This window comes from Diceros bicornis, chromosome 5 (genome assembly GCF_020826845.1).
Source record: "Diceros bicornis minor isolate mBicDic1 chromosome 5, mDicBic1.mat.cur, whole genome shotgun sequence".
NCBI lineage: Eukaryota > Metazoa > Chordata > Mammalia > Perissodactyla > Rhinocerotidae > Diceros > Diceros bicornis.
In genome coordinates this window covers 36096802-36115397 of record NC_080744.1, presented here as the reverse complement: position 1 = coordinate 36115397, position 18596 = coordinate 36096802, and the positions used below count along the sequence as shown (strand labels likewise).

The 18596-nt window shown below is 41.0% G+C and overlaps 1 protein-coding gene and 1 non-coding gene across 2 annotated transcripts; both read right to left on the bottom strand.

Moving 5' to 3' along the window:
• Window positions 1-4005: 4005 nt before the first annotated feature.
• On the bottom strand, window positions 4006-18154 carry TMCO5A (transmembrane and coiled-coil domains 5A). Its single transcript, XM_058540534.1, has 11 exons — window positions 18120-18154; window positions 16977-17126; window positions 16437-16560; window positions 15998-16048; window positions 15215-15286; window positions 12470-12526; window positions 11955-12014; window positions 11469-11533; window positions 10298-10355; window positions 7040-7116; window positions 4006-4204 (listed from the first exon to the last, which is right to left on the bottom strand). Exons 1-11 carry the CDS (start codon window positions 18152-18154, stop codon window positions 4006-4008), a joined length of 948 nt encoding a protein of 315 aa, XP_058396517.1.
• LOC131406678 (small nucleolar RNA U13) lies at window positions 8021-8122 on the bottom strand. The gene has a single exon (XR_009220304.1). It is a non-coding gene; the product is annotated as a small nucleolar RNA U13 (small nucleolar RNA).
• Window positions 18155-18596: the final 442 nt, after the last annotated feature.

Genomic DNA, 18596 nt, shown 5'->3' with positions numbered 1-18596 from the left:
AGAGGAGGATTGGCATGGACGTTAGCTCAGCGCTGATCTTCCTCACAAAAAAAAAAAAAAAAGAAGAAAGAAAGAAATAGCTTCTGAGGAGATCCTGCGTGCATCATGGAACAGTGCCCTCTACTGCTCCTGAGGAAAGCGTGAAGCTGTGGTTAAATCCCGGAGGAAGTGCACCGCTCCAGAGCCAAAGCAAGCTGCTCTGTTGTCTGCAATGATCAAGATACTGGGAGGCCAGCTGCTGGCACCTCTGGCCAGTCTCAGCTGTGAATATTTGGCAGGAGATGCAAGACAACCCAGCCAAGAGTAGCTTACCTCCCCGACACTTGTTTCTAAGCAGGCTCAGAGCCCACACTACATATGAATGCTCCCTTCCCAGTTTTCACTGCAATCACAGAAGAGCTTTTATTAGTTATGCCCCTTAGCAGAAAGAACTTTTAAAACAGTGATTTTAAGCATTGAACCTTGCCTTTAGAACCTCGCCCTGCTTCTTAGTATTATAAAATTAAAAATTTTAAACCACTTTAAAGAAGCTGTGATGAAATAAAGGCATATAAAACAGCAGTTCATTTTCAGAAGTTTACACAGGCAAGGGAACAACATATTTTTATTTCTTCCTTTCTTTTTTCCCTCTCTCCCTCTCTTCCCTCCTCTTCCTTCTTCTTTTTAATAAAACAATCTAAAATACTACAGACTCTCCTTCTACGGTAATGATGTTACATGGTGGAAACTGTTTTGCTGACTTTCTCTACCTTCTAGAACAGTTTCTTTTTGCTGGCTCTCTTTACCCTTTGAGCAGATATCTATGCTCCGAATTCTCACTCTCAGCTACTGTATTCCGCGTATGACTGCAAACAATACGGTCAACATTTACCTTTACTTTAAACAAGAAAAAGAGAAATTCTGTGGATTTTAAGCTGGCGTTATGGATTTGTGTTCTCTACAATAACTTTTGAACTGTTTTCTTAGCATTATTCCACTTAGCTACAGCAGAGAAAATATCGTGATGATTAATGAAATATGCATGAAAGAGAAAAATTTAAAAAGTTTTCTTAACCTAAATGACTCTGAAACCACAACGTGGGAAAGTACTTTTTCTTTCATGATTCTGAGTCTCAAATTCATGAGGTTAGAGGGTGTGGATTTCTTGCTCTATCATGTGATGGGATGCTGGTAAATGAGAGGTGGCCACATCTTATCTTTCCCTTCTGCCAAGAATGAAATCCAGTTTAATGCAGCCTTGGCCACCCAGTGGGAAGAAACTGCCCGATTCCACTAAATCCCACTGCCATTCAGTGCAGGAATAAATGGTACCTGCAATGCAGATCCTTATTGACATGGTGGAGGGTATTTCCATTTAGGGTGCTGGGTAAATAACTCAGAGTTATTTGTATTGTTAGACTACAGGTGTCTGTGCCTTGCTCTAATAATTGCCGGGAGAAAAGGGTTTAGTTTTCTCTGAAGCCTGGAGTTAAGAAAGAATTTACCCATTCTAGGCAATTTACCAGATTGAGAAAGTTGCTCAATTTTTTGGTACTTCTGTTTTGTTACTTCTACTGAAAATATTCCTCTAGGGTAGAAGATGCTTTTCGTCTTCCAGTAAAGAATGGCTTTGCTGACACACAGTCAGTTTATTTAGTGCTCGCCATGCCATTCTCTCTCTTAGACTGGCGTAATCCGTGGATCTGATGTCACCTCCTATTGGACATAGGCACGGGGAATCACTCCCTCCTCTATTTTCTGTCATAGGACTCATCATGTACACATCTGATGTATCTGTCTCTCTTCCCACCTCCCCAAGGACTGATGTGAAGTCTTTTTTATCTTTATATCTCCAACACTACACAGTACTAGGGATTTAACAAGTGTCCTCTTCCTTCTGCTCTCAAATCGTGAGCAATATGAACTCATCATTTTGAGCAATAATTATTTTGAAGTAGATATATAGAGATGTTAGCTAAATAGACCAGTTGATGCCAGATTAGAAAACCCAGGTTTGACCATAGAAAAGAATTGCAGCTTGAACACTGCCTTTCAGTAAAACTAATGTTTCTCTCTCTTGGGCCAGAAGTTTCAGAAAAGTGGAAAATGCCTGGAAGAGAAGGTGTGCACCTCGGAGCCTCCTTTAGAGGGGATCATTGGGCCCTTGTATTTTGACGGTTGAGTCTTCATACCAACCTCCTGGCCTCTAGAGGGTCTCCTGAGAGTAGGCTGACTTCCCAGGTGGAAGGGCTTTCTGGGGAGGCAAGGGTGAGGTGGCAGAAACTAGAATCAATCTTGATCCTTTAGGGACTTGACCCTGGAGCAGAGGGCTGGGGATGTGAATGGAAGGAGAAGTACACCTTGAGTTCTGGCACTGGAACCCTAAACAAGGGGTACCCTTGGCTGAATTTAACACTAAAGAATGGGACCCAGCTGCCTCAGCAAAATACACTGTGTAAACAGGATCCTGGACTGCATATCAGGTAACCATACTTTCTGGTTTACTGAAACAGTCCTGTCTGATTCTCTTGTCCTGGCATAATTATTAATACTGTCCTTTTCTGTTATCAAATGTGTCTCAGTTTGGACAATAAATTATTTGATCAACTTGTGTAGGACCAGTTTTCAATAGTGACATCGTGTGGCCTCAAGAAGCAATGACAGTGAACTAAGGAGTCTTAAAGTTAGTTCCCTGCTGGTGTGGAAGCCAGAATGACCCCTCCCTGCTCTTGGACTTCAGAGCTGTCAAGGCTTCTGACGATTTAGGAGGGTGGGAAAGCTTCAAGAGGAAATTGGAATATATTTTGTTAACACGGCATATGGATGCTTCAGCAATTAATTGGAAAATAAGAGATTTGACCATACGTAGGTTATCCTAAGTTTGTGAAGCAGTTTATATCTGTCATATGCTATTTACTTTAGAATCCTTGCTTACTTTAGCCCTAGAGACCTAATTCTTTACATGGTACTTATATGGGGCTCTTTGCAGTAGTTTTCCAGTATTTCAATCTATTTTATAATTTTTTACTGGTAGGAAGACACATGAAATGAGCTACAGCTTTAAAAGTTTATTTAATTGCCAAAGTTGGAAGTTTAGTGTAAACTAGCGATTAGGTAGGTGATTTACCTGCTCAATATCCCTTTCCCCTTCTTTGGGAACTCAGCCCTTTTTCCTGCGGGAAACACACTCCATATAGTTTAGGTGGGGCTGACTCTCTTATCTCTTTCTTGTCCCCTTACCTCCCCTATCCCTTACAAGAAGTTGGACTTATGATCCATGCATTCATGCTTGACCAACCAGAGTACTCCCATCCCTTTGGCCACACTGATTGTGGGACAAGGTAGGCAGTTGACCCCAGCTAGGTCAGAATCTCTGAATTTTCCTGCTGGAGCTATTGGAAAAGACTGTTTCATTCTGCTAAGATTGCTACTCTGGTAGTGTGAGACTTAGGCTGTTGGGGGGACATCTTGCCACTAAAAGAGAATGCCCATTCAAAGAGAGGAGAGAGAAAGATGAAATCCTGATAACATTGCTTTGAGGCTTTAGGATCCAGCCATGCCTGAAGCCCCAGATTTTTAGTTCCATGATGCAGTACTTTTTTTTTTCGCCGTACATTTGTAAATTAGCTTAGGATAAGGTCACTTGCAGTCAAAGAGTTCTAATATAAGTAGTGAGCAATCTTCTGCATTGCAGGGCTCCAGTCTTTTAGATTTTTAAGAATCACTAGAAGAATCGATCAACTCCAACTTTGCTTAGCATTTATGACATTATTCCAAAAATAGTCTAGTTTGTTTACTATCTGGTACTTTTTAGATTATCCATATAGCCACAGAAATCTATTGACAGAGCTCTTTACTGCGCAAGGTCAATCTTGGAAGGACAACATGGGGAGGGAAGGTAATCAAGGAGGCAAACCTCAAGGGAAAAACTGAAGAAAACCTCTTCTCTCCACAAGTTCCGCTGTCTCCTAGTCTACAGACTCTGACACCACTTGCCTTCTTTTGCTCAAGGATATTTCTTGGGGATCAGTGGGGTAAGATGTCCTCTGTCTCAAGAGTAAGAGATGGAAAGAGAAAGCATCTTAGCTTCCACAAGACGCCCCTGTTCAGTATCTTGGGCAGTATGTTGACAAGGAGATCTGGATTTATAAAACTTATATGGAAAAAAACGTAGCACAGCAGTCTGATGAAAAATAGGGTGGTGAAAAGGAGACATCGAAAAATCCTGAAAAGAGAAAGCCAAGAAACTGTTAACCGGAGGTTACAAATCCCAGAACAAGATAAGAAGTCATACCTAAATGCATGTCTGGCTCCTTCTTGATATTCAAATATGTCCAATTAATTGTTGTCTCCCTTCCCAACAACTCCTTATAAAGGCAGCCCCTTCCCACATGCTGGCCTCCCAGCTACTCTCTCTCCCATCACTGTGTTTTCTTTTAGCACTTATCACTATCTGAAATTATCTTGTTCCTTTATTTTTTTTTGTTTATTTTTATTTTTGTTTTGGAAAATTGTTTTCCAAAGTGGTTGCACCAGTTTATACCCCACCAGCAGGGTGTATGTTTCTGTGGATCCACATTCTCTCCAATGCTTGATATCATCAGATTTTTAATATTTCACCAACCAAATGAGTGTAAAGTAATATCTTATTATGGTTTTGGTTGACATTTCCCTGATGAACAATGATGCTGAACATTTGTTTGTAGGTTTATTGGTCTCATATATTTCCTTTCGCCCTTTTATCTACTAGGTGGGTTGGGCTTTTCTTATTAATTTGTAGGAGTTATTTATATGTTCTTGATATTAATGCTTTTCCATGGTGTGTAGTTTGAATATCTTCCCTCTACTTTATAACTTTCACTCACTCTAAGGTATTAAAGAACAAAAGTTATTAATTTTAATAAAGCCTAGTTTATCAACATTTTCTTTAATTAGAATCAATGCTTTTTGCATTGTTTAAAAAATCATTCCCTACCCAAAGGCCTAAAAGATACTCCTATTTTCTATTAAGCATTTATGCTTGTTTAAAAATATGTTCATTGGACTGGCCCCGTGGCTTAGCAGTTAAGAGCACACGCTCCACTACTGGCAGCCTGGGTTCGGATCCCGGGCGCGCACCAACGCACCGCTTCTCCGGCCATGCTGAGGTGGCATCCCACATACAGCAACTAGAAGGATGTGCAACTATGACAAACAACTATCTACTGGGGCTTTGGGGAGCAAAAGGGAAAAAAAGGAGGAGGATTGGCAATAGATGTTAGCTCAGGGCCAGTCTTCCTGGGCAAAAAGAGGAGGATTGGCATGGATGTTAGCTCCGGGCTGACCTTCCTCACCAAAAAAAGAAAAAAAATGTTCACCATGAGGCTGGCTGGTGGCATAATGGTTAAGTTCATGCGCTCCACTTTGGGGGCCCAGGGTTTACAGGTTCAGATCCCGGGCGCAGACCTACGCACTGCTCATCAAGCCATGCTGTGGCAGCATCCCATATACAAAATAGAGGAAGATGGGCACAGATGTTAGCTCATGGCCAATCTTCCTCACACACACACAAAAAATGTCCACTAATTCTTTGATACTCTTCCCTTCAAGAGAGTCCCCTCCCTTGGAGTGTGGACTGGACTTAATGACTTGTTTCTAAAGAATAGAATATCATGGAAGTGACAGTGTGTGACTTCCTAGATACATGCTAAAGGCATTGCAGCTTCCTCCTTACTCTCAGGAGGAAGCCAGCTGTCATGTGGCGAGGACACATAAGCAGCCCTGTGGAGAGTCCATGTGATGAGGAAAGGAGACCTCCTGCCACAACCAGCAAAACTTGCCAGATGTGTGAGTTGCCAGATGTGTGAGTAAGCTACCTTGGAAGTAGACCCTCTGTGCTCAGACAAGCCTTCTAATGACTGTAACTTTGGCCAACATCTTAACCGCAGCCTCATAATAGATCCTGAGCTGGGACCACCCAGCTAAGCAGCTCACGGATCCCTACCCACAGAAACGGTGAGATTATAAATGTTTGTTGTTTGAAGCCACTGAGTTTTGGGGTAATATGTTATGCAGCAGTAGATAAATAATGCTGAGTTTTAAAGACTTTTTTTTTTTGGCATTTAAGTCCTTAACACATTTGGACTTGCTTTTTGTATATACTCTATAGTAGTGATCCAATCTCATTTTTCCTCTCATCTGGGTAACCATTTTCCCCCCACCATATTTATTGAACAATTCTTCCTTTCCCTCCAACACATAATCGCTGTTACATGTCAAAGTTCTATATGTGCACTCTTTCTGAGCTCTTCTATTCCACTGATGGATTTTCTTGTTCCTGTGACAATACCACACTGTCATGATTACTGTAGCGTCAGAGTAAGTCCTGATATCTGCAAAAGCATGTCCCTCCTTTCTTGCTTTTCTTTAAAATTATCTTTACTCTTCCATATACAGTGTATTTTAGTATCATTTTATTCAATTCCATGAAAAATCTTTTGGGGAGTTTGATTGGAATTAAATTGATTTTTTAAATCATTTAGAGACCATTGATATATTTATGATGTTAAGGCTATCTATCCATAATCATGGTATTTCTCTTCTTTCATTCATGTTACTTTGAATATTTCCTAATAAATTTCTATAAATTTCCCTATTTGGTCTTTTTTTTTTTTTTGTTAGGAAAATCGGCCCTGAGCTAACATCCGATGCCAATCCTCCTCTCTTTGCTGAGGAAGATTGGCCCTGGGCTAACATCCGTGCCCATCTTCCTCTACTTTATATGGGATGCCGCCACAGCATGGCTTGACAAGTGGTGCATCGGTGCACACCCGGGATCCGAACCTGCAAACGCTCGGGCCACTGAAGCGGAGCATGCGCACTTACTTAACCGCTATGCCACTGGGCCAGCCCCTCCCTATATTGTCTTGATTTCTTCTTTAACTGATGAATTATTTTGCCCTTGTGGTTTTAATACGATTTGCACGAGCAAACCTGCACTGCTTCCTTTGCTATATTACTCTTATCCAGTTGTGCTGGGCTCTCCTGCCCCAGGACAAATTCACTACCCACTTCTACTCACCAGTCAAAAATAGCCCCTTCCCCACAACTTTTCTTAAATTTTCGTCTAGAGTTGATCTTGGTGACAAGAGCCAGGATCTATTTTAGTACAGCATCTCAGTCATAATTAGAATCAGAAGACCTTTACAAACTTCTTTCTATCACTCTCCCTAAAGCTGGATACAATATTCGTGAGAAGGTTCTGGAACGACATCTCTAGAATGATATTCCCAGGGAAAATCCTAGGGATAACCTAGCTTTCTTATGTCTTGAGTCAGTGCCCAATATACCAGTCCCACAGGATGTTGGAACAGAATAAGAGGAAAGACATCTGTAGTTTGATGTGACGAGCTAGACATGCAGGATGTCGTCAGGTTCTCTTCAGGATACCAACTCTCCTTGAGGCAGACATTCTTATCCTGAGAGTCCACATGGGCAATTCCATGCCAGGCACTGGTGTTAAAGTACCGGCGAAGGCAGCCTAGGAGTTCTAGGGAAAATTCTGCTAGTTGTTCTGAGAATATTGTATTTAGGGATATTGAAATATGTAATACTTCACTTATCTGATATGAAGGGGTATCCCCTTTAAGCAAATTTTCCAGACAGTTGGAGCTGACCTTTAAGCAGCAATAATTTTATGTTAACCATTTTGATGGAACTCTTTCTAAATCATATTTCATACCACTTTGAATATATGTTTCTCTATGTCTTCTTACACAGATTATATTGAACACAATTTGACCTTTTCTTGAAAATGCGGGGACTTCTTGAATACCAATTTTACTTTGCTATCACAGTGATTCTCTCAGGACTAATATCCACTCAGTTGTTTGAATCTTGAGTTCTTATTCAGTTTAACAAGTATTTTTGAGCAATTATCATGTACTGGATACTGTTAGGTGCTATCTCTTTTTCACAATCATTTTCTCTTTCTTTTATCTGCTGTTAGGCAGTGGTATACTTGCATTTAGAAGTTCTCTCCCTATTACAATTTCTTTTTTCACATCAAAGGAGTAAAGTGCTGACATTGTAACAAGATTTGAGGGAGGCACATCTCACACAATAGCGTGAAAACCTAATCATCAAGCTATGAACCACAAGGGATCTCCCCATTTCTAATCTACTGATGCTGCTGGGAAACCAGATACATCAAGCTAACTCAAATTGTTAAGGGTGAAGGGAGTAAGTATGAGATTTGCCACATCTCTTTTAGATGATAGGATTCCTATTTCTGATTACCACTAGGCCATCGGCTTCTAATATTGGAAAGTTGAGATTAGTAATTGCCTTTAGACAAGGAAGTCATAACATTAGAACTGAGAAATGTCATTGACGACACTAGTTTGTTGACTCTGTGTGTGTGTGTGTGTGTGTTTGTGTGTGTGTACAAGGTCCTCCTCGTCTAGACTTTGCTGTCTTCCAGGATGGCTAAGGAGAACTCCCAGTTTCCTCGGAAGTTTACTCAAAGATATTTACTTACCTTTTACAGAAGCATGTTCCCTTCTTTTGGAGAGAATTATCCTGGGAGAGGAAGAAAGGAGGTTGATAAATAAGCAATTTCTGGAAGCTATCATCACTGTTAAATAATATTCAGTGAGCCATTAGTTAAATGTTATATTTAGATAATATCTTACAAATGTTTTTTGTATGCATAAGCAGATGAAATTTTCAAAGACACATATATACATAAATACAAAAACATAATTTTTTTTACCTTTTTGTATACTGACAGGAATAAATGAAGGCATAGAAAGCTAAAGTATGTTGCCCAAGGTCATACAGCTAGTAAGTGGTAGGGCCAGGCCTTGAACCTGGATCCTCTGAATCCACATTTTGGGCTCTCTTAACTACACCTTTAACTTCTGCTTAGCCAGTGACCCTTAGAGAAGTTTACAGGCTATGAAAACCACACAAACATATTCTAAGAGATAAATTTTAAAAGCTATAAAAATGTAAAGATAAGGATATATCCTGGATTTCTGTAGCATCTCTGTTCCAAAGTATTTTCTCAGTTATTTTATTTTTCTTTTAACTTCCTTGTGAGATAAAAAGGAATAGGAATTATGATCACATTTTAAAATTGTGGAAATGAGGCTCACAGAATTGGAATTAGAAAGAAACTTTTTGGGTTACAAATTTTATGCTATAGCTTGAGTGAGATTAAGGGGCATGCCAGCTGGCCAGTTGCTCAGGCAGCCTCTCTATAAAGATTGCTTAAACATCACAGGTCATTGAACCATCATCAGACTATAACAATCTTGATGAAGACGGCTCTGTTGTTTCTCTGATAGGTACTCAGAAGGAATATTTTGATGAGTCGCTGGGAATGGATGGTGTGACACATCAGGGAGCATGCCAAGCTCTGTTGTAGAGAGGTGGAGTCCACTTAATGTCAGGAGTTTTGTTTGCTAAGTGGAATATGTAAGCTTGGGGCCAGAAGAACTTGTTTGGACAATGCAAACCATGGTCACTGTGGACATGGTCTAACATATATCCAAACATCTGAATGACCCCAAGGACAATGGTCGATTGTTGGTATTTGCTTTTAAGGAAGAGATAACTTCTCTTTTCTGAGATTATAAATACTATATATCTCAACGACATAAACTTTCTGGTGAATGTCAACCTTGGCTCTAAAGCTAATATAAATTAAAAAATTAAAGTCCAACAAAAGTTTATCTTTTAGCCCTGTGTACTTGCTGCCACAGACACCAAGCAGGCCAAGAGGTCTGGTGCTCTATATCCAATTCTGTTTCCTTTGCATATGTGCTGGTGACATCAGGATGTTAAATGTGAACAGACACTGAAGCTGTATCATAAAGAAACAGTGACTTCCTATGTTTTAACTCGCAGGCCAACTCTGATTAGATGGTGAGAGATGCCCTGGTGCTCTGTGTTGTGAAAGATTCGGGACCGTGTTGGGATCATCAGGAAAGAGAACTGTGATTGTGGGAATGGGAGGAGTAGTCTATGTGTCATGTGTTGGCCTCCTCTCCATAGAGCGGATCCTCAGTTAATGTTCCTTGTTGCTAACATTCTGAACTCTCTTAGATCTTAGGCTGGTTTCTTTGAGAACACGTCATTTGCATGACTGTAAGAGAGGGAAGACAGTTGTTCCTTAGCATCGTCTTTATTTGTTTAGGGTTGAAATTAATCTGGTACTGTTTTTGGAACATTCACATGGGAAGACCGGTATATGTTTGGTGGCTGATAGTGTTTTGGAAACCCCTTTGAAACGCAACGACACTGAGAGAAACTGAAGATCGAGTGGAGCACTTACCTTATTATTTTGGCTGTTACACTCTTTTCTTGCAGAGTTCATGCTCAAGACTTTTGATCTAGGGAGAAAAGAACCAAGATAGGGATTGAATAAAGCACACTCACATATTCATACTACATGATGGTTATTTAAAAACAGTTTTATATTCTAAAGCTATGCTGTTCACTATTGTAGCCAGTGGCTACATGTAGCTATTTACATTTATATTAATTAAAATCTAAAAAAATCAGTTTCTCAGTCACATTAGCCATATTTCACATAGTCAGTAGGTGGCTAGTGGTTATCTATTGGATAGCACAGAAACTTCTATTGGGCAGCCTTGTTCTAGAATCTTAGCTTAGCAGTCAAGCCATACTTAATGTTCAGGAAGGATCCTGGGAGACTTTGTGTCCTTTGGTGGTGAGAACCTCCAAGTCCTCTGCCCAGGCCACAGTGTGTACCTGGCCTGTTTAGAGGCTATATGCAGTTTGGGTCTCTTTCTCTTGATCCCAAGGTTCCAAAATATTTAGTAAATAGAAATACTTCTTAACTGAATTGAGATTTAACTTCTAAAGAGGGTCAAGAAATGGAAGTGAGGTTTTTGGTCTTGGTTTCTCACCATTTCAACTCTTTTGACAAACTCTAGGAGCATTTTTTGTGGAGACGGCTTATCTATTACTTACCATTTCTAATTTTTAATGTTCATACTTTACTGTAGTATACAGTTTGAGTTTTATAATACGACAGCCTTAGTGTGTGTCTAGAGAGTAGTTTCATCCCTATCCCATATGATTGAGTTTCTGTATATTTGGGGGAAATGAGGATAGTAATTAGTTTCAAGGCCTCTTCTATGAAATATAAGGAATGCCCTCCTTATCAAGATGCCTGATCACTAACCCTTTCTAAAGCACATGTTCCTGCCCTTAATATAAACCCAAATAATTGACAACGTGATAAACGTGAGGGGAGATGTGTTTCTGTGATCTTTTAAGAAGGATGGAGGAAGGACCTGTATTTTAAAGTTGTGTGGGTTAGTGGGGGTCAACCAGATGGCTAACAGAGGCGAAAGATATGTGGTGTTGGGGCTCACTCAATTCCAAATAGGAATTGGTCAGGGAAACGTTTGCTCTGGCCCAGGCTGAGATGGAGTTACCACCAAAACCAGGATGTTCCTTCGTTTGCCAAAGCTCACACTTCTCTCTCAAGGAACCGAGTCTCTAGTTCTTCTTCTATTTTCCTCAAAGTCTCCTGGTACTTCTTTAAAGAGGAATAAAAGAAACCACAGTTACTAATTAGAAGCTTTATGCTTTTTCTAATCATAATAAGCACACACTATTACACAGTAACATCAATGTTTGGTATTCTCACTGCCACTTTGTTTCCTTTCCTAGACCCCACCCACCACTACTCCTGATCTCTCACCACTGGGCAAGTCCCTGGGGCAATTGGGATTATAAATAGGAAAAGTACTCATTATTAATTTAGAAGCACAGAGGTTAGGAGACCAGGGCAGAAATAGAATGACATTGGTGGTGGAGTGCTGAGAACCTTAAAGTCCCTTTATAGTGCCGCCCTGAAGAGTTAAAATTGCTCCAGACAGTATTCTTTGAAAAGCCTGGTTCCATTTCACCCTGTACCTTGACAAACACTTTGCTATCCCTTTACTTAGAAGCTGTACCTTTATGCAAAGGGCCTGATCTTCACAGAGCTGGGCCACCAATGCATAGTCTTCCATTACCTGGGAAGCCAAAATTCAGTCTTAAGTTTCTCTCAGTAAATTGCTATAGGAACAAGAGTATATTTGTTTACTCCTAAGTCCCAGACCCTAGATGTGGTTTACTAATTGTTCTAAATATGTTTTCGCTGTACATAGGAACTCATTTCCTTTTTTGAGGATAAACAAGGTCTATTTTGCAGTCCCAATGGGAATTATTTGGAGACAGTTGGGAGAAGAATAGGTACTAATTTGTGAAAAATATAGATTTTGGAATGTATCCTGTAAGAACTGTTAAAGAAAAGGTAATCTAGAGGACTGTATTCATCTTCATTTTCTTCATCCCCTCCTCAGCCCCTAATGGTCTGGATCTGGGACTTTATTATAACCTGATCACCTGAGGAAGGTATTAGATCATCTGACTGAGGATTAAGTTTCCCTTCCTTTGGGAGAAGTAACATTGAAATTACTGTCCTTACCTTGGCCAGCTCCTTCTCTTGGTCTGCACAGGAAGCTTCCAGCTGTTGTAACTTAACCTATAGAATGGGAAGGAGACCCGTAACTCAGCAAGGTGAAAACAGGATTCCATTCTGTAATGCTGTCTCAAAGGTTATCTCACAGGCAGTTGAAGTGCATCAGGCCTGATTTCAGATGTCTTTTTGATGGAGGGGAGTCAAACCATCCAGCGTCCTTTGCAGCTGCCTGGTGAACCTGCTCTTCTGCACTCTTGAGCTCTTAGCATTTATCAGTGCTACTTTTACCTCAAACTTAAATTCATAGCTTCCTTCTTCCTTAGCTACTTCTCTTAGAAAAAACGTCAATCTTGAAAAACTTCTCTTCCTTCTCCTTTTATATATTCATTGCTCAATCGTTTCTCTGTATTCTGTCTTCCCTCTTTTCCTTCCTTAAATATTTGATGAAATCCTATTCTATATCAGCCACTAAGCTAGAGTGACTGGGAGAGGGTGGGGGGAATACTGAGCATACAATGCTGAATGGGATTAATAGGCTCTCTGCCTCACGGAGCTGATATTCTAGTTGGGGGACATAGCCAATAAGTCAACATGACAATGATAGGTCCTATGAAGTAAATAAAAACAGTAATGTGATGAGAGTGAGTGATGGCGTGAGAGCTATTACAGGTGGTTGGTGAAGGCCTCTCTGATTAGATGATACTTGAGCTGAAATCTAAATGATAAATATTAGTGAAATGGAGATCTGGGAGAGGTAAGTTCCATGCAGAGGTTACAGCAAGGGCCAACCAGATTATGTAGGGCCTTATAGCTTCTAGAAGGAGTTTGGTTCTTTATTCTAATTACAGTGAGAAGCCAGGAAAGAGCCTGAAGTAGTAAAGACACAATCTGATTTGTGTTTTTAAAGAAGAATCTTTTCTATGTGTGGAAAGTAGACTGTTTAGAAGTAAGAGTAGAAGGAGGAAGACTAGTTAGGAGGCTACTTCAGCATCCAGGTGAAGGGTTATGGTGGCTCACAAAAGGGAGTGGTAATAGTAGTAGTAGATAGAGAGTAATGGATGCATTTGGGATATATTCTGTAGGTAGGGCAGACGTGACTGCATCTCTCTTTCCTTCCTTTTCAGCTCTATTGTTCCCACTTTCATCTAGGTACCATTATTTCACATCTGGACTCTTTCAACAGTTCCTTTCCCCTCCAGTCAGTTACCTCCAGGGCCAGACAGCCAAATGTGCTAAGGGCTGTATTTCCAAGACAATGGTCTGAGTCACAAGAAGTTGCAGCAGGCATCCTCTTAAACTGCTGAACTGATCACCAGTGTGTAAGAGGAACAGAAGCAAAAGTGATGCTGTATATTTCACACAATTGGAAATACCACCTGAGAATTCTACAAAACATGTGAGCAAAAGGGAGTGATTCAAAGGGTTAGTAATTTTCTAGAACTCTTTAGGGTTGGGCTGAATGCCGCCAGGAAAATAATAGCCATTGTTCTGACAACTCCTGGAACTCTCTAGAGTCTATCAGCTCGGCTTGCCTGACATAGCCAGCACAGCCAGACTTAAAGTGTCACCACTGGATTCTGGCAGGCTTACTGTCAGGAAAACTTGTTCTGGGCAGAAGAAGGAAGAAAATCAATCTGCTGACTGCTGCAGTTATATGGCAAGGATAGTCAAGGGGCTTCATAATCCTTTCTCATCTGAGCTCCAGTTTTTCCTGATGTACATGCAGGCTCCAGATTTCTTTCTTTCCAGATAAGTTTCCTGGATGAGCATGGCAAAGCAAGCTCACTTGGTGGCTTTGGACTTCCGTTTTTTTGGGGGGCGGGGGGTGGGGTGCATCAACACTAATTTGACCAACAGAAGATAGAGGAGTAATTGTCTATCCTTTCATTTTCTATTTCTATTTTCAGTGTGTCCCTATCTTCAGAGGCTTGATACACACAGTATGGGCTTAAGGGTGGGCTTAAGAAGCTAAAGAGAAATTAGATAAGGACAAGGCAAAGACGTAATTCTCCAGAAAGTATCAAGTAGAAATTTTATCTGATCTCTGAATAAAGTAAGTAAGTCTCTAATTCTTCTTGCGTGTTTGATCAGATGGTTGTAGTTGTGCCCCGATTATTAGCTCTGGAACACAAATAGAGAGATGCTAAGCACTGTATGATGTGCTTAGCAGCTAGAGGTCACTAAATACTTGAGTGACCAATTGAATAAATCCTTTTCTGGATTGGAATCAATGACAGGGTGTGTAAATAGCCTAGCACACAGTAGATTTACAAATCCTAGCTCTGCCTCTAAGAATTCATGCATATGCCTCAGCCAGGCTTTTAAATAATGGCTTTAAAATTATGTAGCTTTTCAAGGTTTTAGCCCTCCAAAAAAAGGAGAGTATTTTATATACACAGTTTCATTCAGTTTTCAAACTGAGGCTGGGAGGGACTGATTAAATTGCCCAACTTCATACTAAGTGCTGGGGCTGAGATTTAAACTAGGAACTTCAACTGCCTCCAATGTTATATATGCATTTGTGCATTTGTGTTCTGCTCTTGCTGATGGAAGTGAGAACAAAATATGTGGCTTCAGAGGGAAATTCCTTACTAAGGGCAGAGGAGAATTCAGTACTCAGTAGCCTAGGCTTAAGCCTAACATGGGCTAAAACTACAAAGAATTTATCTCAACTTTGACAGTTGTTTCTACTTGAAGGCTTGTTTCCTGGTCACCTGGCCCAAACCCACTCAAAATTACTTTTTCGTTTACCTTTAACTCTTCTGGGGTTCCGTTTAGATTGTCTTGTTCACACTTGGTTGCCTTATGTGATTTCTTTGTAAGCTACGGTTTCAAATAAAATAGAATACATTTCAAATAAAACATACATCAAATACAAAATAAAGAAGACAGCAACATTCTCCGGTGTGTGCAGGCCAGTAAATTGGCCTTGATAAAAGCTGCCAGCAGATGGTCCCTTGGGGGGTACTCGGTGCCCTCGGAAACATTCTACCTCCTTCTTCTCATTATTCTTGGCCACCAAAGCTGGAGTCCGCTCAAGGCAGGAGTACTTCCCTGGACCCCTAATCCATGCTGGGTTGCTCAGGGCTGCAGGCATGGGTCAGAGACTAGGGTAATCATGGGAAGCCCACTGTATTCTGAGCAGGAGTTGAGGTAGAGGGAATGGCTGGACAAGGAAAAGGGAATCCTTGAGAATTAAGTATTTTTAAGTCTCTGCTGAAAGGAAAATTAACCTCTCATCACAAAGGCCCCAGTCAATCACTTCAACAGAGGGTGTTGGCATCCATTTTCTTGCGCTAGAATGAAGAATCCATGGGATCACTGAATACCCCACCCACTCCTCTCTCCTGAGCTTGCAGGGAAACTCCAGGGCATTTAGGCATGAGGCTCAGCCTCAAGAGAGTGGAGCAGTACTGCCCACCCCCAGAACAGGCCTTTCTGATGGAGGGGTCCCTCTAGATCATTTTCCCTCCCTTGCCTCTTGATGACTGGGGCTGCTGTGGGGATGCTGGGAACACAACAGCCCCATCCCACCTTTCTTTGAAGTTCTGTTATACTGTGGATCAGAGTCTCGTTCTTCCTTTCCTGTTGAGAGAAAGAAGCAGAGTATGTGTGCGTGTGCACAGCACCGTCATCTACATCCAGTTGGTTGTTCTCCATTTCACTCCAATGATATTTTCCTGTGGTAACTCTACCTTACTGCATAATGTCAAGTAGAGGACCTGTGGTTTGATCTCAATATACACACACCAACTTACCAGAGATAGAGATGCCACTTGTAGGGCTTCCTAGTGTTACATATTACCAAGGAAAACCTGCCCTCCACACATCCCCTGCCGTGTGTGGACACATTCTACCATGACTTCCGAGTTGACTGGTCTTTGTATGTAAAGAGGGGAGCTTATCTGACAGCTGATGACAGACAGGATGAGGAATAAACCTATCAAATGGCTCTTCCCAGCTTCTTGCTTACAAGTCTGACTGTTTCTTCTTCCAGCTCCTGCAAGGCTCTTTCCCTTTCCATTGTGGTGCAGATCTCCTTCTCCCACTCCTCATCTTCCGCCAAATCTCTGGTCTGAGTGATCTCACTTTCCAGCCTGGGTGACACAAGCACACACTTTGAGGAACTGGCAATTTCAGAACTGATACAACACACATGTCGATTTTAAGGGTACTTCAATGACAATAAACACGAATCTCAAGTTGGAGTCCCTTCTTTCCCGGATCCTTAGAATAAGAATCACTTTAAAGGCAGGAAAAGTAAGAGTTCCCTGATTCCCAAGTCAAACACCCCAATGTTCTTTTAACTCAGGCAAATATCACCCGGTCTTTTAGGAATCTCTTTGAAACTTGTGATATTTCAGGGTTTGAGCCACAGAGAAATGCCAAAGAATGCAGAACCTTTTGTTGTATGAGATGTAAGTCTCTAGAGCAAGGAGGAAAATTCAATTTTGTCTCTTTTCTACCCTAACCTTTGAATTGCGAACTTCCCTCATAAAACACCAAGACTCACCTCTGAATCTTATCTTCTTTCTCATGGATTTTGAGAAGAAGTTCCTGATTTGCTTCATCTATTCTCTGCATATCCCTTTCAAGGTCCATGTTCAAACTGTCAATGTTCCTCTTTGACTGGGCCAGTCTTAAGATTTCCACTTTCTCTGACCTATAGACTCAGCCCCCCAAATGAACAAGAGTCAGTTTTCTTAAGATCAATAATCTTTGGGCCAAAGGAGATGTCTAGAAGACGTGTAATTCATTAACCTAGCTGTTTCTGAGAGCACACCTTTTCATTTTCAATCTTAGGAAACTATATTTCTTAATCGTGCTCTACAGTTTGTTTTAATAGTTCTCAACTTGGTCAGCAAGGGAGGTCTTTCCCAGGCTTTCTCGTCCAAAGTGCTCAATATAATAGTGCACCTCTGTTCTGGCTCCAGGAGAAGATTTACTTCTCTAAGTAGCCTCTTGCATTGGAGAGAATGGTTTCTCAGACAAATTGCTCAGAAAATCTGCCCATCCAGTACACTTTTATCGAGTACTTTTATCCAGGCAGCTGGCACATCACTCACGGTTGGGCCTGGTTTTAGCACAGCCACAGACGTTGCCACCAGCAGGTAGGGCTTCAGTCTTTCCCTCCTTCTACCATCTCAAAACTTCTCCTCCATTGCCTGCTGCAAAGCTTGAGAATCTACCATGGGAGTCAGTCCATTGAGCACCCCCAGATAGATCTAGGCATCCACTTTCAAGAATGCAAACATCTTTTTTGAAGTAAATTTGAATGAAATAATGGTAATGCTAGAGTATTTTAGAAAAGACTCATGGGAAGCTCTCAAAAAACTTTTCTTTTTCTTGTGTGTCAATTAATTAATTGTTTTGTCTTTGAGATGATTAACTGGGAATAAGGTAGTGAGGCAGAGGGACTTTTTTTGAGTAGGAATGAAGGATGATTTTAGAAAAGAGAGTCCTACCTTGGAAGGGCTGGCTTGCATGGGGGATTTACAATAGCTATAACTTCAGGAGGGCATGGAGTGCTTGGTGTGGAGTGCAGTGGGGGATGGACAGATAGGGGTAGAAGGAGAAGAGAAAACTAGAAGATGATAGCAGACCTACTTCATACCTTGGTCTTTGAATGTCGCTTTGCATAAACGTGATTACTTACTCATAATCTAGCTGATCTTCATTGTGTTCTTCCATTGTAGATTCCCTAAAATACCAGCAGAGATGTATCTAATGAATTGGGGGAATGGGTCCATTTATGAAACACAGAGTAACTAGCCCAGAGCCCCAAAAGATGGGAACAAAATTAACTGATTTCCTCCCTCCAATTCCCACATTTTGGCCACGACAAAACCCAGCCTCCTGATTTTTCTGTCCATGATCTGATTATGGTTCAGTCAGGATACAGTGGGGATACAGGGATAATGCTGAAAGTTCAATAGATGCCCTGCTAGCAGATCTATTCAGAGATGGTTCACCAACACAAAACCCTTTGGAAATTTATACACGGCAATAAGAATCAACACAGGTTATCAATTGTTCCTAAGCCCCTTTTTGCTCTAGGCCCAGCGGCTTTCCTTAGGGCCCCATGGACATAGATGCAGGCGCATAACTGCTCTGAAAAGTAATCTCTTTGCTC